The following is a 21059-nucleotide window of genomic DNA, read 5'->3' as shown; positions in this document are numbered from 1 at the left end:
GAATGAAGTTGCTTCTGGTTTTCATCCTAGAATGTGTGCTCCATCTCTTAGAGCTCAGCGGATGGAGTCTGAGGTTAGGTGGTTTTATTATTATCTTGGTTATAATAATTATATTGCTTAACATGATGGTTTGGATGCACCCTCCAGCTCAGAAAGTCCCCACAGTGGTTGCCAGAAGCTGGACGGGTGTGACCAAGGGAGGGATGACTCTGTACAAGCTCTGTTGCCTAAGCTCTTCCTCCTCCGTTCACAACAGCCACTGTGGGAGCCTAGGCTCTCTGCGATGCAGCCTGTTGGTGCGATACTTTTTCTCTGCTGTTGTGCTTTATTAGCACTGGTCATATGTGAAGGAAGGTATTTTTCTCCCACTGCTTTCTGGCATTGTTTTTCTCTATTAACCTCTGCCTCAGCAGTGCTTGCAGTCATGAGTCTTTATTTTGTGAGGCTGGAAAATCACATAGCCTCCTCCTCAGTTGCTCTGCCTGTAAAAAGCCAGTGCTTGCAAAACCTGGGGAAGACAACCCATGCTCAGACCTTCTGCTTGTGAAGTTAGCTTTGCTTCCTTTCCAGCCATGACAGGAAAGGTGTCCAGAGTAAGCTAACTGAAGCAGTGCCACTCCTTTTTTCTGACTCACACTCTGTCTGTCCCATTGCAATGCAAACAGTTCCAGCTGCATGCACGGGCAGTGAGTGCCTGCCACCAGAGCCCTGTGCGCCAATTCGGCTCCTTCTTTCCAGCCACTAGCAATCCGCTTGCAAAAGAGGAAGACTGATTGAATAGTGCCCATCACAGCAAGGCCCTGAGCCTGCACACTGCTTATGGCACATCTGGCCATACAACTACCAGCTGACTCTTCCTGTGTGTGTTGGTAACGGCTGCATCTAGCAGGGTGCAACTCTTCCTTCTCAGGAAGGCAATGTGTCTGGCAAGGGCAGGAGCAGGTGGCTTTCTCATTCATGTTGCAGGGAGTGTGAGGACACACCTGAGTTGCTTAGAAATGTGTTAAGAGTAGAAAAGCAACCAAAGACACCAAAAGATCTGCCCTGTACCTTTGCGTAGTGGGAGCTGCAGGCTGCAAGGTCCTGCAGGTCTAGTAGACAAAAGATAGCCCAGCTTGTGGTGGTGTCTTAATTAATCCATTTTCTAAGGAGCCTTGAAAATCTGCCTTTGGCTTTCAACACTCAGCTGCATGCATACCTCACTGCTGCTGTTTGAAGGTCACCTGGCAGAGTAGCGGGTATTTGCAATTAAATGCTAGTTGCATCCTTTGCAAAGTTAGACAAGATGATGATGAAGATCACTGTAGACTTTTGCCCTTCTGACACCCTCTTTGCACTCTTCTGTTGCTGCTCCCTGGAGCTACCCAGAGCAGAGCAGCCTTCAGCTGTGCCTGTGCACTTCTCGCTCATGGAGTCTCCTTCTTTCATTCCCTGTTGTCCCTACTGCTGGGCTTTCCTGGGACTTGGACAGCTTTCCTCACCTCACATCTGCACACTCCCTTCCTCCATGATTTCTTTCAGTAGAAAACTCCCCAAGGCATCTGATTGCCTCTGAATCCATGTGTGTGCACTCTTCTGTCCCAACCTGCATTGTTCTTTGGGTTCCTTAGCACTCGTTGTGTTGTGGCTACATCTCAACACTGCTCTGTGAAAACTCTAGGGAGTCTACAGCAATTAATCAGAACTGTGTGAGCTGGCCTCTCCTTGGAGCCTTCCCCTCTTTCCCTCAAGCTCAGTCCAGATATCAGTTGCACAAGGGATCATTTCAGTCATGCAAATCTGTTGCAAATCATCAAAAATGCCACAATGAAAAGAGATTTTCTTTAGAAAAAGAGTGGCCACAATGCGGAGATCAGTAATGAGTGGTATTCCTCAGGGGTCAGTATTGGGACCAACACTGTTTAACATCTTTGTTGGTGACATGGACAGTGAGATTGAGTGCACCTGCAGCACGTTTGCCAATAACACCAAGCTGTGTGGTGAGGTTGACACACTGGAGGGAAGGGATGCCATCCAGAGGGACCTGGACAGGCTTGAGAGGTGGGCCTGTGCAAACCTCATGAAATTCAACAAGGCCAAGTGCAAGGTCCTGCACCTGGGCCGGGGCAATCCCAAGCACAGATACAGGCTGGGTGGAGAATGGATCAAAAGCAGCCCAGAGGAGAAGGACCTGGGAGTGTTGGTTGACAAGAAGCTTGACGTGAAACAGGAATGTGCACCTGCACAAAGCCAACTGTACCTTGGGCTGCATCAAAAGAAGCATGGCCAGCAGGGTGAGGGAGGTGATTCTCTCCCTCTGCTCTGTTCTTGTGAGACCCCACCTGCAGTGCTGTGTTCAGCTCTGGGACCCTCAGCACCAGAAAGACATGGATGTATTAGAACAAGTCCAGAGGAGGGACACAAAGGTGATCAAGGGGCTGGAACGCCTGTTCCACAAAGACAGGCTGAGGGAGCTGGAGTTGTTCAGTCTGGAGAAGAGCAGGTTCTGGGGAGACCTTATTGCAGCCTTCCAGTACCTAAAGGGGGCTACAGGAAAGCTGGAGAGGGACTCTTTGTCACAGAGTGTAGTGATAGAACAAGGGGTAATGGCTTTAAATTAAAGAGGTTAGGTTTAAATTATATATAAGGAGGAAATTCTTTACTCTGGGGGTGGTGAGGCACTGGAATAGTTTGCCCAGAGAAGCTGTGGATGTCCCAACCCTGGAAGAGTTCAAGGCTAGGTTGGATGGGGCTTTGAGCAGCCTTATCTAGTGGGAAGTGTCCCTGACCATGGCAGGGGAGGAGGGAGGAGGGTTGGGACTAGGTGGTCTTTAAGGTCCCTTCCAACCCAAACCATTCTATTATTCTATGGTAATGTCATGACCCCTTGTCACCTAGAAAATGCCCATCAGCCAAACCCAGTAGCTCATCTCTTCTCTGCAGTTATGGTATTTCCACAGAATGCCCAGCTCAGAAATAAAAGCTTTCCCATTGAAAAGTTTTGGAAGGGTATCAGTTTCTGAGGAAATGCTTCTGGGTTTTAGCAAAAACATATTGTGATTTGGTGCTATTTTCTGATTTTTATTACTTTGAGGTAAATTAGCTGCATTCTTAGAAAAATGTCCCATTTCCCAGTCCTCTTTATTGAATAGTCCAATATTGGCATCACAAGTAGGAATGAGAGAACAGCTGAGATGTGGCAGTTTTAGACTCTTTTTTTTTTTCCTCAGAAAATTTCTAGACAACTCCTAAACTCATATCCCACCACCCCCCTTGCTAAACATCACAGGAAAAATTAAACTTATCCGAAAAGTGGTTTTGCTTTCCTTTTAATTTACCTTTTCCCAGTGGTCTTACCATCTGTCTCTAAAAGGGTGCTGTGCACACAGCAGAGGCTCCTGATACTTTCTCCTTTGCACATCTTGAGGGTCATGAGGGGCTTTGACCAAGAGGGGGCTTTTGCTGCCAGCTGGCTTGATCAGAGCTGGTGACTATGGGCGATGGACTTCCCAATATCCTGCTTTGTAAGGAGGAAATAGCTATGTGTACTGGGCTTCCATATTGCCTCGGGTCTTGGCCTTCATCTGTTTACAATTCTTCCATCTCTTGTAAGAGAATTACTTCGTGCTGCAGAACTGCAAATAGTTATAGGGTGGAAGCTCATCTGACCATCTCACCTTTTCCTATGCTCCATGTTTTTCTCCCTGTGTCTGTGATCTCGTCTTTGCACTCTTGTGGCCATCAGGGCTAAGAAAACCTTCTGCAGTTTCACTCGTCATGTGCCTGGTGACTCCTGAGCCATTTCTGTCTTTTTATCATGATGTCCCTTTACAGCAAGGGGACTGACATGCCCTGTGCTATACCCCGCAGAGGCACTCATTTATCTGTCTCTTTCACACAGTTACCCATCTGAGCGTCCTCTAACCACTACTAACATATCGATAGTCTCCCCAGCCTGTGCCACCCAGCAGCACCTGCTCTTGTCCTCCTCCCTGTAGTAGCTAAGCCCAATCTTCTCAGCTCAAAATAGATATTTTGTTCACTACTTTCTTACCTTAATTTTCCCAGGAACAACGAAAGCACCACAAGTTTTACCAGCCTCAGAAACTAAAATAGTTGTTATGGAAGAAGAGTGTAAGTACTTCTCTCCCCACCCCCCATATAGTTTCTTTCCCCTTATTTGTTTTGTTTTTATGAGACAATTTACATAAATGCTTTATTTCCTCCTGGAATCTTCTTTAATTGCTACTTCTCTTTGATTTCTCCCAAAGCTCTGATCTTTCACTAAATCTTTCAAAATACAATTTATATTGCTGGTGTCCATCTTAGAGAGGAAAAAGGTCAATAACTATTATGATGGTAACCTGAAGAACATGCTACTTAAAATTGGAGATGGATTTTAAACGTTTGCAGCTCTTTCAATGTATGGGTTTTTTTGACACTTGTAAGATGTCATTGTTACAACCTGGGGTTTAGGGATTTTATTTTTATGAGTCTAGGTAAGAAAAAAAAAAAAGGCTACAGGAAACACAGGAAAGGAGACACAAGTCTTCTAAGAATAAATCAAAAGAAAAAGGCAGAAAATACAGCTGAACCCTGCTGGCACATTATTTCTTGAATCTCTACAAAGCAATAAAAGATTTTCCCAAATGTTTAATTTGATTTGATTTGGTGGAAGTGCTTTTTAGCATTCCTTTCTATTCAGTTGTCATGAGTGCTGTAAAAAATAGGCACACAAATAAAAATCAAAACATGGAGCAATGTATACAAGTGGAAATCTAGAAGCCTGGCTGTTGGTTCAGCTCTTTCTAATGGAGGGCATTATTTCTACGATGGAAAGTCTCTCCCTGCTCATGGACACTGCGGCACACAGAGATTGTCAGCATGCTGGATAACCCACTGGGATCCAATCCAGATGAAAAGGCACCAGAGAGCTGAGGACCAAGAAGTTGTTTCAAGATCTGTGCTATATTTTTATTCCAGCTGCTCACACCCTGAACTGACAACACAGCTGGCTGTGCCTCTGTATTGACAATTCCACTTAGCAGATTTCGTGAGAATGTTTTTTGTTTGGAAAATTCAATCTTTTATTATTTTAAAAGAAATCTGATTCTATGCACAGCCGGGACTAGTCAGGTATCCTTTAAAAGCTTTTCTGATTAGAAGATTCCACTTAAAATTTGCTCCTTCATTGTTCTTAGCCTTCCACTGCAACAGTGACATAATACTGAGATGTAGCAGCATGTACTGTACTGTCCTTCCTCAGGATTTTTCCTTTGGGCTCATCAGCATAGGTCCATGCAACATATTTGCATCACATTAGATATATCATAGAATCATAGAATCATAGAATATCCTGAGTTGGAAGGGACCCTTAAGGATCATCAAGTCCAACTCTTGACACCGCACAGGTCTACCCAAAAGTTCAGACCATGTGCTTAAGTTCACAGTCCAATATATGCTAATTTCACTGAAAGCAAAGTTTCAGCAATAGAAAGGAAACATACAAAATCACCATGTGGCCTCCACAGAAGTTTCTTCTATTGAAAAATCTTATCCTCTGCTTTCTCAACATAGAAATGTCACCCTTGGCCGTCTGCTTTTTTTCTTAATGGTATAAAGAAATGGTAAAGTCTCCGTAGTTAAAACTGTAATCAACTTTTTCCTTTACATTCCTTTTTTATGATTGCTCTCTGCTGTTATCTAATCATAGTCCCCCCTGATTTTCATACATGATTGCTACTGGTCTATCACAGAATTGCACGTTTCTAATTTATGGGGAAGTAATGAAAATGTTGTGAGGTGTGATGATCTGGAAGGATGACAAGTGTCTCATTGTTTTAAAATTCTTGTAATTCTTTTAAATATTTATATTCATAAGCTTGTCTGGCAACATAGGTTGTCCCACCTTTCGTTGTTTCACTTAAAGGTTGTAAATGATCCACTGGATTGTAAACACCATCTTGAGAAAGCACCATGGAAGCTGGAGCTTGGTGATAGCTGCAGTTCCCTGGGAAAGGAGAGCACCTTGTGCAGGCAGCTTGGTCACATCTTTACATTTCTGTTTGGACCCTGGTGCAAGGTGGGCATGTTACCAGGCAGGCTGGGTACAGGTGTTAGACCCAATAACTCCAGAAGATCACCATGTCTTCTATGTGGCTCAGACGGTCCCTATGGGTAAGAGGGTAAAATCCAATCACTCTGTGTAGCCCCATGTGCCTCACCCCCTATCTCCCTGCTGCTCCTGTTGTATATGTTTTTAACTAGTATTTTTCTGTAAGGTCCCAGGTTCTTCCTGGGTGGTCTGGCCTTCCTTTCTACTACTGCATCTGGAACAGGAATCACGTATTTCCCCCTTGGAGTACTGTTAAGTATTGTTTAATACTTACGACCTCATAAATGTAGCTACTAGCAAATCCTTCCACATCCTGAGTCACCCCTACCTTCTTCCTCTTCAATAGTGGCCACAGACCCCTAGGCATTTCTGCACACTTGACACGAGGCAGGTTTAAACACCAGACAGCACTCAAAACATAACCCAGGTCTTCAAGGTGTTCTGTCTCTGTTCTTGGGTAATTTTATTTTTTTTTTCTCTAGAAGCATATGTTTTGTCCTACTGTTTTCCAGCTCAACATCTTCCCATGCCTAACTGGCACTTGACACAAAGCTACAGAGTGCAGGGGGGCAAGCTTGCACCATAAGTTCTCAGAAATATTTGTGTCATTATGATAGTGTGCATGGGATCTCTTTCCCAGCTACTGTACCCGTTGCCTTTAAGCTGGCTGCAGCAGGTCCTCTGGTTCTCTTTGACAGGGTACTGGTTGATATGGGCTTCACAAATCTTATAACAATATGTAGAAACCCAGGGATCTCATGGTTCTTCTGCTGTAGAGACAACCCTGATGCTAGTCTGGACCAGGGACTAAAGACAGCAAACTCAGAAGTTCTGGATTCAAATCTGCCTTGCATCCTGGTCCAGTCCATATGGGTACAATGCTATACTCAGAGTACTGGAACCTTGCCAGGCAAAAAGACGCGTTTCCTGGTGCCCCCGCTACAGGGTATGTGCGTGGGGCACCACTCATTCAGTGGTGTGAACACCTTCAGATGAGATTCAGTGCCATGTAGCAGATGTAACAAGCTGTGCCATGGAGTATGTTGAGAGCTGTCCTGGTCTTACAGGTGTAGTGTTGATCTTTTGTATGCACGGTCAAGCCAGATTCTGAAGGCCAGATTCTGAAAGAGAATCTCCAGTGTCTGAGAAAGTCCTTCTGTGTTGCTGCATATTTTAACATGATATGGCTGTCTTACACCTTCTCTGAATATATGTTTGATTCTGAGAATTGTTGGACTAGAGAAGCCATAGATATGCTTTCTTAAAAAAGCACTGCAGCTTAGAAGAGAAGATAAGCCTACTGCTCTTATAACGGAGTCTTCCTATTGAGTCTAGGAAGTGTAAGATAGGTGCAGTAGCCTTGTCCATAGTGAAAAAGTGTTAAATAAGACGTGTCATCTTACGTTTATCAAAGGCTAGGAGTTTGCACTGGATGGCTACAATGGCTCAGCTCACATGCAGGAACTTGCAGGGGTAGGGTAACTTGATTGCGTGCCTTGATATGGAGAGAAAGGTCCTTTATACTCATTTCAACATCCAGAGTACTCAAAATGGTAATGTGATCCTGTCACGGTGCAGCTTGAAGCAGATAGACAAAGGTTCAGGAGTCTGGCTACAGACCTTCTTGGTAAACAGAGTAGGAGTCATTCTCAAAGTTCAGAAACATTTTGATGGAGAAAAAAATGGAATGAATTTCAGAGCAATCTGTAGAGCAGTCTGTAGAGCATTCTGAGATGGAAGGTCTATGCAGGACAAAGATACTAAAATGTTATCAAAGATTCATTTTTAAAAGGTAAGGTAATGTTTGAAATCTGAAAAGGTCAAGTAACCTCTTTTGCTCATTTTCTGCTGTTGAGTTCTCCTCTACTTCCTTTGCTCTATTTGGACCAACAGTTGAACTCTTAAGGGTAAAAAGAGAATATAGTCTATTCTCTCTGTGTAAACGAAGTACAGTTTGGATGCTGTCAGAATACAAGAGGATCTGACAATGATGGGCAGGTGCTCTGAAACAACATGTGGATCATTGCAGCTGCTCATCTGGACTCTGCTTCATCTCCTTTGTCTGGGACACTGTCTAGCTAATCTGGTTGAGTGCCTTTACTTCACCAGCCTGTGTAGGTTGGGCAGTGTTTGCTGGGCCACCTAATTTCACCCTATGTGTGCTCTGCAGCATAGTGAGGTTTGGGATCATATTAGAAGGTGGAAGACAGACAGAGCAAGAGAAGCAGAGCTGAATTGTGCTGGGAACATGAGGGTTGGGAGATAACGTGAGGCACTTCGATGAAAACTGAGCTCTGGATTGATTTCTGGGGCTTTTACTTCAACCGCTGGGGATCATAAGTGCTACCTGAAGTCCCTTTAAAGATCCCCATGGAAGTTTAGGTGAAATAACCCTTCTTTCTCTGATTAAGTCCATCCCGCAGTGCACCGGTGTGGGCACACAGATTTCATAGCTGTCATCATAGTGATGTAATTGGACTTATTGGGTTGGACTCATTCAGGCTCTCCCTCTCCCATTTACTGCCATGTTTAGCATGGCTGGTGATGGGAATTCTTTCCTTACTTCCTCTCTCTCAAGTGAGATAAGCCTGGAGGACTGCCATGATTATAATGGCTCAGTGGTATCTTTTCTATGATATGGTTTCTAAGTCATGTTTGATCACATCTAGTTGAACCAAAACTTCAACAACTTTTAACCATGGTTAAACGATGTGCTGAGCAAATTCAGCCAATTCCACCCACCTTTCCTCAAGTCCAGTCTTGCATGGCCTTTACTGGATAGCCTTGGCAGATCTACGCATTAATTGATAGGTTCGGTTCAATCTCGGTTCACTCCAGGTCAGTCCAGTCTGAAGGCATTGTACCCTCCTAGAGCTAATGGTGGTAAAAACATGAGCATGGTGCAGTTGGTTTGGAGCTGAAGGGTGTCCAGCCAGCACAGGGCACAGCTAGAGCAGATGGAAGTTGGCCTGCCAAGGGTTATGAGGACAGACCAGTTTTCAATATTAGACTAAAAATAAGTCCTGGCATGACCTTTACTCAGATAATTTAAAACCATAAATTTAGGATCCAGAACCGGAGGTGTGGTTGATAATTGAGTGAAGCCTGCACACATGCAGGCATGATGCCTTGAGGTGGACGTGTTGGAGATCTTGCTGTTGGTCTGCAGAGATCGCTGTGTTGTGCCCTTGTGGTGTTAGGTGATGTTGATTGCTTATTTTGCTCACTGTGTATTTTTGAAGCAACCATCCCATCTGATATGATACTCAAGGTGTGATGTAAAGACAGGTCTCTACAACTCTGAAGTCAAAGATGGGGAGTGTGGAATAAAGTGTGGGTTGGAAGCTGACATCCCTTTGGAGAAGGCAGTAAGCCCAGCCTTCTGAGCAGGAGGCTGTGTACCAGGAGATCTGCACTGTTGGTCTGACTCCATCGTGTGATCCTGGCATGTTGCTTCACTTCTTGTGCTTAAGCTATCCCACCTGCAAAGCATTCCTGCTGGCACTAGCCCTGCTTTTTAAGTTGTTGAACAAATCCCCTCATTGAAATATCATGTTGCTGCTATTACAATTCATGATGGGGATTTGGGAAAATAAAATACTGCAATGCTAACACAAGCATTCTGGGAGGCTGGTGGTAGAGAAAAACATGGGAAGAACAACTGCATAAAACTGGAGAGATCAGCCTTCAGGAGCAACTAGAGGCTTTATGGTAACACAGGACTTTGTCCCTTCAATAGCTACCTGTCCCACAGAAACAAGTAGTCTCCTGGTGCTTTTCAGTCTTTAAACTTGTTCCTTAATGAAACACCAGAATAGTACAGATGGATGATATGGGGAGTGCTTCTTGTGTGGTTTTGATCAGCAGTATCTGCTGCTCTCAGATGAGTGTCCTGCAGTCTGACATTTGTATTTTTGGGTGAGCTTCTAGTCTGCAGATATTGATCCTCATGATCTCCTCAGGAACTGGGAAGGTAATTCCAGCAGGATCTATTTTAATAAAATGCAGGAGTAAATATTGGAACATTTCCAAAGTAATAAACACACAGGAGCAGAATTTTTATGAGCTCTAGAGTCACTGATCCATTGCCTGGTGAGCCCCAGTCTGCACAAATCTTTTCAATTTTATGTACAGATAGCAGAAGTGAGCATCTAGCCTCCATTCAGTTTTTATTAAGGGAAGGGAGTGTTGTACCAGATGTACAGAAACCTGCCTCAGAGAGAATGGTTAGGATCAACAGTCCTGCAGTGTATTAATCAGTGTAAATCATGGATTTAGTGTGGCTCACACCAGGATTACCCTGCTACAACTAAGCAATAGAATGGCCAGACACCTTCTCAGCCATGTTTTTCTGACAAGGAGTTGGATGAACTGGCTTGAGAGGAACCTCAGCAATTCTGTGTTTTATCAGTAAGTACATGAGGCATATACAGAGCAGGCAATTTGTATACACTCTCTGACCAGCTGAGTTCATCTGTCTAACTGAATGTCTAAATATTGAGAGAATAAAGTGTCTGTACTCTATGAACCCACCAGTCAACTTTATTAAAAAAAAAAAAAAAAGAGAGAGAGAGAAAAACTATCCCTGTCTCCTTGCTTTCTTGACATTAGCTGTAGCTTGTGAAAAATTAACTTAAATTTATAGTCCAAGCTGCATTAATTAACTCTCTGGAGACTGCAAGCAGAGTTTTTCACTAGATTCCGGAGAACAGGGCTAGTGGTCTGCCTGAGAAGGTTAAATAACATGCATGGTATAAGATTCCCTGCGTAATCACTGATGGTCTTTCTGCATAGTTAGAGTAGAATAGGCTAGGCTAGGCTAGGCTAGGCTAGAAAAGAACAGAATAGAATAGAATAGTTCGGTTGGAAGGGCTAACCAAAAGTTAAAGTATATTGTTAAGAACTTTATCCAAATGCCTCTTGAACACTGACAGGCATGGGGAATCAAACATCTTGCTCTTCCAGTGTTTGACCACCTTCATTGGAAAGACATTTTTCCTAATACCCAGTCTGAACCTCCCTTGGCACAGCTATGTGCCATTCACATGCATCCTATCACTGGTTACCATGGAAAAGACATCGGCACCTCCCTCTCCGTTTCCCCTCCTCAGGAAGTTGTAGGGAGCAATGAGGTTGCTTCTTAGCCTCCTTTTCTCCAAACTAGACAAGCCAAGTGTCCTCAGCTTCTCCTCATAGGACATGCTTTCCCTCTAACCAAGTTTGTTGCCCTCCTCTGGATGCATTCAAGTATTCTTTGCATATTGTGGAGCCCAGAACTACACACAATATTCAAGGTGAGGCCACACCAGTACTAAATATAGTAAGATAATCCTCACTTTTGACTGGCTGGTTATGCTGTGTTTAATGCACCCCAAAATGCGTTTTGCCCTCTTGATTGACAGGACACACTGCTCCAAGTGGTTAGATGAGGGGAAAAGTCCTCAGGTTACACCAGGGGATGTTTAGGTTGGATATTAGGAGAAATTTCTATACTGAGAGGATTGTGTGGCCTTGGAATAGTCTGCCCAGGGAAGTGGTTGAGTCACCATCCCTGGAGGTCTTCAAGAAACCTGTAGTTGTAGAACTTAGTAGCATGGTTTAATGATGGACTTGTCAGTACTAGGTTAAAGGTTGGAATAAGTAGAATCATAGAATCATTAAGGTTGGAAAAGCCCTCCAAGATCATCTGGTCCAATCATCATCCCTCCACCAATGTCACCCACTAAACCATGTCCCTAAGCACCAGGTCCAACCTTTCCTTGAACACCCCCAGTGTTCACAGATACCATGAGACACAGTATCTTTTGATAACTTACTAAAATCCAGTAAGATTACATTCATTGCCTTCCCTTCATTCACCAAATGGGTAACCTTACCATAGGAGATCCAATTACTAAGACAGGACTTTCTTTTCATGAACCAGTGTTGATTATGCCTGATAATTTATACCTATAATTTATATACATATATATATACCTATACTATATATTTTACCAATATTTATAATTTATGCCAGGCAGTCATTCTGGTGGGGGTCTATTATAGACCACCAAACCAAATGGATGAGACGTTCTACAAGCAGCTGGCAGAAGTCATGCAATCACCAGCACTTGTAATTGTGTGGGACTTTAGCTTCATAGATATCTGCTGGAAATGCAATACAGCCCAGAGGAAGCAATCATGGAGGTTCCTGGAGAGCATGGAAGACAGCCTCCTGACACAGCTGCTCAGTGAGCCTACAAGGAGATGTGCCCCGCTAGACCTGCTGTTCACAAACAGAGAAGGACTGGTGGGAGATGTGGTGGTCAGGAGCTGTGTTGGGCAGAGTGACCATGAAATGGTAGAGTTCTCTGTTCTTGGCGAAGTCAGGAGGGGGATCAGTAAAACTGCTGTCTTGGATTTCTGAAGGGCAGACTTCGAGCTGTTCAGGACACTGGTTGGCAGAGTCCCTTGGGAGGCAGTTCTGAAGGGCAGAGGAGTCCAGGAAGGCTGGGCACTCTCCAGAAAGGAAATCTTAAAGGCTCAGGATCAGACCATCCCCATGTGCCCCCTGAGCCAGCATGGAATAAGACTGGCCTGGCTGAACAGAGAGTTGTGGCTAGAGCTCAGGAAGAAAAAGAGGGTTTATGACCTTTGGAAAAGAGGGCAGGCCACTCAGGAGGACTATAAGGATGTTGCGAGGCTGTGCAGGGACAAAAGTAGAAAGGCCAAAGCTCATCTGGTGTTCAGTCTGGCTACTGCTATTAAAGATAACAAAAAATGTTTTTATAAATACATAAACTCGAAAAGGAGGACTAAGGGGAATCTCCATCTTTTGCTGGATGCAGGGGGAAACTTAGTGACAAGAGATGAGGAAAAGACTGAGGTGCTCAATGTCTCCTTTGCCTCAGTCTTTAGCAGCAAGACCAGTTGTTCTATGGGTATGCAGCCCCCTGAGCTGGTGAAAGGGGACAGGGAGCAGAATGTGGCCCTCACAGGAGTGGCTGAGGGAGATGGGGTTGTTTAGCCTAGAGGAGAGGAGGCTCAGGGGTGACCTTGTTGCTCTCAACAGGTACGTTAAAGGAGACTGTAGCGAGGTGGGGGTTGGTCTGTTTTCCCATGTGCCTGGGGACAGGATGAGGGAGAAAGGGCTAATGTTGCACCAGGGGAAGTTTAGGTTGAATATTGGGAAGAACTTCTTTACTGAAAGGGTTGTGAGGCACTGGAATGGGCTGCCCAGGGAAGTGGTGGAGTCACCATCCCTGGAGGTCTTTAAAAGATGTTTCAATGTAGAGCTCAGTGATACGGTTTAGTGGAAGACTGGTTAGTGTTAGGTCATAGGTTGGACTGGGTGATCTTGGAGGTCTCTTCCAACCTAAATGATTTTGTGATTCTGTGATGATTGTTTTATTATGTGAAGGACAGTCCATATGGCAATGTCAGTGCACATGGTTTTCCTTTCTGCTGCCCTATCAGTGCTGAATAAGCTAGATGTGTGGTAGAAAATAGATGCTTTGAAAGACTACAGTACTCTGAATCTCTCATGTGTATTTTCAACACTGTCTTCATTGGCTGGATAAATAACAGCAACAATAAAACCTAGCTTTGGGTGTTTGGAGTGGAGGTGAATGAATATTCATGACTGCAAATAAACTGCACATGAGGCTCACTTTACTGACATCAGCCATTGAACTGCAGATGACTGAGGAACAGGTAGATATTTGTAAAGATATTTCCAGTTGCTCAGGCTGGTAAGCAACAGCACAGAACAACAGAATACAGCTACACATGAAGTTCCTAAGTGCCTGCATTGCTTGTGAGTCTGTGGTATATCCTGCTAGTGTGGTAGAAACCCACTGAAATCCCCCTTGGCCTCTCATACTTCAAAGTATGACAAAGGGGGCCACACTGATAAACAGATTGTTACATTTTTTGAGCAAGACTTTTTTTATTTTTATTTTATTTATTTATTTTTTTTCATCTGGATAAAAATGCCATTATAATCCCAATCGGATGAATCTAGTTTGTCAGGACTGTAATCCATTCTGTTACTGGAACATCACACAGCACTGCATCCTCCTGTCCATCTTTTCTGGTGCAAAGTATACCTTTTTATCTGAAGTGTTTCCTACTGGGTGGTTTCTAGGCTCTTTTTTATTTATCCCTCTCTGTCCTTTGCCCTCCTGCTTTGCTGTGGAAGGTTCACTCTAGAACATGGTCCTATCCTGTAGTATTTATGAAGTGAGACTTCCAGCCAGATGGGTGCCATGGATCACTTTGCTTACTAGCAGTTGATAAGTTTTATGGTTGCAGGGGTCATGGCTTCATTCAGGCTGTGCTTGTTCTTCATCCGTGTTCTTTTCCATTTGCATCAGTGTTTTGATTCATGAAGTTTTGGTGCTCTCTGATCTGATGGCACACTTGCAGCTTTAACAGAGCTCATGCAGTTTTCATATACTTCATTAAACACCAGCAAGCACCACAAACCAAAGGTCACCCTGCCAGTGACTTTCAGCAGCTCGCGTGCTGTATGCTGGCCTAGAAGCACTCAGGGACTGTTCAAATGGCCAGTTGCTGTCACTCTATGTACCTGCTGCCCTACAATTTTCACACTTCCCCAGCAGGCTCTTGCTTGCTCTGCCACTGCTTCTGCCTCCAGAAAACTGGCCCAAGCATCCCAAAGAAAGCTGCACAGCAAAGAAAGCACAGCAGCTTTCTTTTTCCAGAAGCCTATGCACAGCCTGGATCTGACTGCATTAGGGGATGCAACTGCATGCTGCCAGTCTAGATTTTATTTCCATGCTCAGTTTTAAAATGGTATTTGATATTAAGACTTGGTTTAAGTGGCTGGATCAAGCAATAGCTAAAGGAGAGGCCTTGTAAAGAATCTTTGGGTGATATCCATTAGAGCTTCTTGCTCCTGAATGGACAGCTCTCCACTGGTTTTAGATGCAGTGCTATCTCAGAGAGGAATAAATTATACAAACTCATTACAAGGTTATTGTGATAGTTTTGGTTTCTAGTTCCCATCAAGATTAATTGGAAGGGAAAATTGAAATTCCCTACAGAAGTCTGGGAGTTTTCATATTTAAGGGTTTTTTGCAATAACTTCTTTGGAGGCTTGGTGAAATCATCTATCCTAAAACATAGTTTTGTTTCTACCTTACATGGCTGGAACGCCTTTCCCTAGGAAACAACTACAACAACAAACCACAAAAACAACAACAACATAAAACACATTGTTTTTGGAAAAGTATCTGTATCCCAGGAAATTTGAGTCATGATATGACTTCCTTCTTCTTAGCACAAGCCAGGGCTGACTGACCTCTCATAACAAATTTCTCCTTGGTCTCTAGAAGCAGAGCCATTGGGACATGACAAAGAAATGCTCAGAAATTGGGGAAGGAGAAATGGGGTTGTTCTTCCTTGCACTGGACCTGCTCTGGGGACCATGAGGGCATTTGCTTCTGGCTGTGAAAACTTGTATCATCTAAGAGATGTGGTGCAATTGCAGCATCCTCCTAAAATTGAAATGTCCCCTTACAGAATCTCTGGATCTTGGTCCAGTATCCTAGTACAAATCATGCCTCAGCAGCATGCCACCATGACTCTGTGACTCTGAGCATGTGTTCTGGGCTTCCTGACCTCCTGCCTTCCTGCTGGTGCAGGATTGCATGCATGTGTAAGGGGAGCACAAGGAGAGCTGGGAGAGGAGCACTTCTCCATAGAGCTTGCTGAAAGGATGATCTTGTCCTGACATGCTAGCAACTTGGAGAAGGGTGAGTCCTCAACTTCACACTCACTTTGCCACTTTTGCTGGGAAAGGAGAAGTCAAGTCGCAGCAGCCCCAGCACCTGGAGAGGTGAATATGAGTCTAAAGGCACAGGCTGAGGTTTGTAGCTCTGGGGTTTTTACTTTGGCAAGTGAACTAACTGAAAATCATCTAAGAAAACAGAATTGCCCAACAAAGGAAATAACAGTATATCCTTTTTGTGTGTGTCTGTGTGTGTGTGTGTGTTTTTTTTTCCCCTGCAGTAACCACAACTCTCTCCTCCTGGTCTGGGCATGCTAGAAAATGCAACGAAACAGCCAAGTCCTATTGTGTCAATGGTGGGGTATGCTACTACATCGAAGGGATTAATCAGCTGTCTTGCAAGTAAGTGAGTGTAGTTCTTGTGTCAACATGCAAATTACTTGTTTGGGGGAGAGGAGACCTCTGTGCAACTGCAGGAGGATGGGTAGTTCTGAAATTCTGGCAATTACAGTTTGAGCCATGCAGGTTAAGAAAGGGAGTCTAGAGGGGCGGGGGCAGGGGAAGAGGATTCATATTTTCTTTTTTGTGTGAGTGCCACGGTTTGCTTTTCCTGACTTTTCTTTTTTTTTTTTTTTTTTTTTTTTTTAATTTATTTCTCTTCTTAGAACACTTTTGTCCTGGCCATTTTCTTTCCTTTCTTCCCTTTCTCTTCTGCAGCTTCAGGGAAGGTTGTGTCCCTCTTGCTCTCCCTGAGCTGTGTTCCTAGCCTTCAGCTGACATGTTCTTTCCTCTGAGCAGGGGGTCTTCCCCAGTGCACAGCCACCAGAGGGGGTCTCTTGCAGATACCTGCCTCTTACTTTTCCTGTCTGGTTCTCATGGACACTGAAGCAGGTTTAGCACACAGCTCTTCACCACTCTGTTTCTGCCTGTGTGACAGGCTGTGGGCTGTTTATTGCTCCCCTTCAAATATTAGAACCTACAAAAAAGAGTGGGGAGATATACTAAGTTATCCTTAAAAGGAAATTTCTTGGAGGGGTTGAAGTGCAGCTGTATAGAGTGAGGAATATGGAATAGGATGTGAGAGCTTTTCACCTCTGGTTCAAACCTATTCCAATTAAAAAGCCCAATAGCCTCTCATGGCTCACCTTCCAAGCCTGATGTGGACCAAGAGAGTGCAGTCTGGTTGTCAGTGCTGGAGACAGATATACCAAGCAAAGGCAAGCCTCTACTCACTCCTGGACTTCTGCAGAGTGAGCATGAACCAGTACCCTGGGAGTAGAACTGATGGCTTGTGCCCAACCAGTGAATCTGGGTGAGTTAGTGCCCGGTCTGGCTAGTGAGCTCAGGAGCTTTGCTGAACAGATGTAGTCAGTATTGGAGCTCACCAGGCATCACTGTGCCCAGGTTGGAGAAGCCCAGAGCTGTTTTCACCCTGTGTGGACCAGACACCTCTGTGTAGAGAGGGTCTGCCAAAGATGTTTATATCTGTGGATCTCAGCCTAGTCTCACTGCCATTGCACAGTGTGATGCCCTCCTTGCCTCCTCAGACCTTGAAGGATGATTCTGAGCAAAACCCTCATCCCTCTTGGAAGGGCTGTGTGCTGGTTTATGCTTAGCACTACTCCTTCCTTCTCCCAGTACTCCATTTTTTTAGCAGGAGTAGAAGCAGCCATGTGGAAACATTCAGCTGAGCTCTTATGCTCTCACTTTCCAGAGCAGGATCAGATGTGGTGGGAAAGACATGGGATAACAGCATCATCTTGACAGTGTTCTCCACAAGAAACGTGGAGGAAGACACAGCCACTATTGTGGTGTAAGTGCAGCCCTGTGAAGCCCCAACAGTTCCAGTCTTTCCATGATTGAGCCTGGAAGAGCACGTGGTTCTATGTCTATCTCTAAGCAATGTGCTGGTGCCAGAAAAATAGACCTCAACACTATTTCTTTTGGGAAAACCTTGAATCCAGATCAAGACTTTCAGATCTGACCAATTACTAATTGTAGCAAGAGTTACCTGAACCCCTGACATATGCAGATATAATGTTTAGGTTCCATTATTCTTAAAGGAGGATAGACGCGACAGTTATCAAGTGTCATCAGCAGACAGACTGGTTTAACCCAAGTAATTTCAGCCCTGCAAAGAAACAGTCTACCTTCAAAACAGGCTGCTATCATAGCTGATGAACAGAGGGGAAGCTCAATGACGAATTCCATCGAGATTTTATGTGCCATGCAAAACAGACATAATTATTTCATATAATTTGAAAGCCATTTACTTGAAAATGGGAAATGATTTCTGGTTTTGATGAGTCCCAAGGTACCAGTTGCTAAAACCAGATGGGATTGAATTGGTGTGCATGGAAGAGCATCAAAGTGCTAACTCAAAGGAGATGTTGGAAGGTCTGCTAGAAAACAAAGTTCTGCATTAACAGGAACCAAGGAGATCCAAGTGACTTCCACACAATGCAATCACTTCTGATCCTACTTTACGAGGAGATATCTGCTCATTCTCCTTTGATTTTTATATATATATATATATATTTGTTATCAAATCATTGACTGAAGATAAGAATTGCTGGATTTTGAGGTGCTATTATATAGAGTTTCTGGGGCTCCAGAAACATGACTTTCCCAATATCTTGGAGGATTCTTGGTGAAGGCTGATGATGGATATACTGACTTCAGACCTGCCTGCCCATCAGCTAGCAAAGTGATGAAATGTTTCACAGCTTCCTCATTGCACTAAGGCAGAAGATCAGCTGCTGTGGTATATGAAAGATTCGATAATATCAGTTCAGATGAGAAACTAGAGAAGGAGGCAAAGATGAAGGCTTTGTCTTGCATTTCTCAAATCTGTAACATGGGATCCAGCCACATCATCCCTCTGAGATATAGGCATGGAGGAGATCCTTCTGCACACAACCTCTTCAAATGCCTTGGAGTGAGAGATCAAACAACAGCCACATGAGCATCCTGAGCTCTATCTGGACACTGTTCCTGCTTTGCTATTCTGATTAGAGTCAGCAGTACCTTGGGGGTCTTCTGGCACTGTGTGCCCCCTTGCAGTCTTCCTTGACCAAGTTCTAAGGAGATTCCAGCATGCCTGGCACCAGCATTGTGCTGCCAGCCTTTTCAACACCTTTTAAGTACCAGGTATCAGAAGACAAAATTTTAAAGAGTTCTTGTTAACTCCATCATCCTGTAATCAGAAGTGGATTTCATTGTTTGCAACTGTCCATGAGCATAGGAGATCCTTTCTATGTTATGTCTGGCACTCTGGAGCAAAAAGAGCAGCTGGATTTTCAAATATTTTCATTTCCTGAAGTGGCTCGTACTTGTGTTGTTATAGATATTGCCTAAATTGGCAGCCAGCCTTTTAGTATTGTTTTTAATGGGCTTCCCAGAAATATATTCCTCTCAGTCTTGTAAGTTCTGGAGAGCAAACAGCAGCTCAGCTTTTTCCTGCAAACTCACCTCCTCTCTCCCTTTTCAATATACTTCATCTAGACCTTGGAGGATGCAGTTTCTTAACTAGGGAACAGCCCAGAACAGATCTGGAGCTGTTCCAAAAAGTATGTCTGTTTTGGATTGCGTGCTTGCATAAATTAGTCCTTAATTTGAAGTAAGTTCTATACATGCTAGAGTCAAAGGAAAACTGAATATGATACAATCTGTGCTGTTATCCTTACTCTGCAAACAGACCACCTGGAGGTTAAATGGGAGAAGTCTGATCTGCCTCAGATATTCTACAAACTTTCACTGTTAACCCAGAAAACTACTGAGTCACACACATACAGAATTGACTCAACAGCCCTAGAAAATTAAAGAACCCAGGCTCTTGCTGTCAGTAAAACTTTCCTAACCTTTCTCCAGACCATATTGCTCAGAGATGCTTTAGAAGTTGGACTGGTTTCTTACCATAACAGTAAGGAAACTGCATAAAACAGAGCAGGGAAGATTCCAGTGCCTGCAGAAGGAATGCACACAGGCAAGTCTCAAGGCCTTGAACTGGGCTGGAACATAAAATAGAGATGACTGATTTGTTGTGTCCAGCTGAACTTAGTGCTTGGGAAGGTTAGCAGCCTCTGAACTTGGGCCTGCTCCATCCTGGAACCCATTGCGTTCTTCATAAAACTTAGAGCAGTTTGAGTCTGCTCTAATCTTTTGTCACTGGGTGCCAGGCCCCATTGGGTTGTGCTAGAGTGTATATTACAGAAGAAATTAAAAACTCTTCCTAGTTAGGTCTTGGCACAGGTCATCTGCAGTTGGGGTCTTCTCAGCCAAACAAAGAAACAAAGCCAAGGATCACTGCTGCACAGCCCTCCTCTGCTTACTTAGAGGTGCTTCAGGGTGCTTCATGGCTCTTTTGTGTGTTTGATGTAGTTGAAGTGGCTGATACTCTGGGCCAGGATCTTCCTAAATTGCATGGGATCAGAAGACTGAAAGCTTTATAGAGCAACCCTCTCCCATCTGGTAGTACAAGTTGTGCTCACAAGAGTCAGGCTGTAGTGTTTACAGATGCTGACTTTCTGGGTTTAGATTGTCTATATTTAACAAAATCACATGTTAAATGAAGAGCTCACAGTGTTGAGCTAGGGGTGAAAATCTCTATCTCCTATTCCAAATCTTCTGAACCAGCCAGGACTAGTCATCGGGTTTCACATGCTGTGATAGAGTTTCGAGATGAGTTACCTTTTTTGTGTTCAAGTGGTCCTTCTATGCATCCAGTTCAATCCCTTTTAATGCACATGTAGCAAACCCTGGAGAATCATCTGAGTGTGGAAGCTGATCCTGTAACAGTGAGACTCAGTGAAGACAACAGTGCAGATCCCACTTTGTTCCCACAGCTCAGTTGGAGCTGGGCTGTTGTCTTCACTGAGGCTAGAAGTGGATGTCCTTGTGATTTGGACTCTACTATAGAGCAAACATGCCTTGATTAGCTGCTCTGGATAAGGACTCTACATTTATGCTGGTTTCTTTCTTTACTTATCATTAGTGGTTTTGTGGAGTCCAGCCTTTTGTGGCTCTCCAAGAGCCTGATCATCTGGGACTGGTCAGGGGACAATGACAGAACTGTCTTCTTTTTCAGCCCTTTGCACAAATAAGCAACATGCTTGAAACATTTCTCCATTTCCTTTTACCAGTGCATTGTGTTCTTCTGCTGCAGCTTTTCCTTATCTTGTTATTTTGAAGCACCTGCTTGTTTACATTCTTCTGTAGCATGGATTGCATTAT

General features: G+C 44.0%; 1 protein-coding gene across 2 annotated transcripts in view; it reads left to right on the top strand.

The window, feature by feature from the left end:
* NRG2 (neuregulin 2) overlaps positions 1-21059 on the top strand; it is a 98155-nt gene that overhangs the window by 47126 nt on the left and 29970 nt on the right. For both annotated transcript variants that reach the window (XM_032196747.1, XM_032196746.1), the window contains exon 4: positions 16109-16229. In XM_032196747.1, coding sequence (XP_032052638.1) covers positions 16109-16229 — 121 coding nt within the window. The remainder of the gene's footprint in view (positions 1-16108; positions 16230-21059) is intronic.

The sequence above is a fragment of the Aythya fuligula genome, chromosome 14 (genome assembly GCF_009819795.1).
Source record: "Aythya fuligula isolate bAytFul2 chromosome 14, bAytFul2.pri, whole genome shotgun sequence".
In the NCBI taxonomy this organism is placed as follows: Eukaryota; Metazoa; Chordata; class Aves; order Anseriformes; family Anatidae; genus Aythya; species Aythya fuligula.
This window is presented reverse-complemented; position numbering and strand designations above follow the sequence as displayed.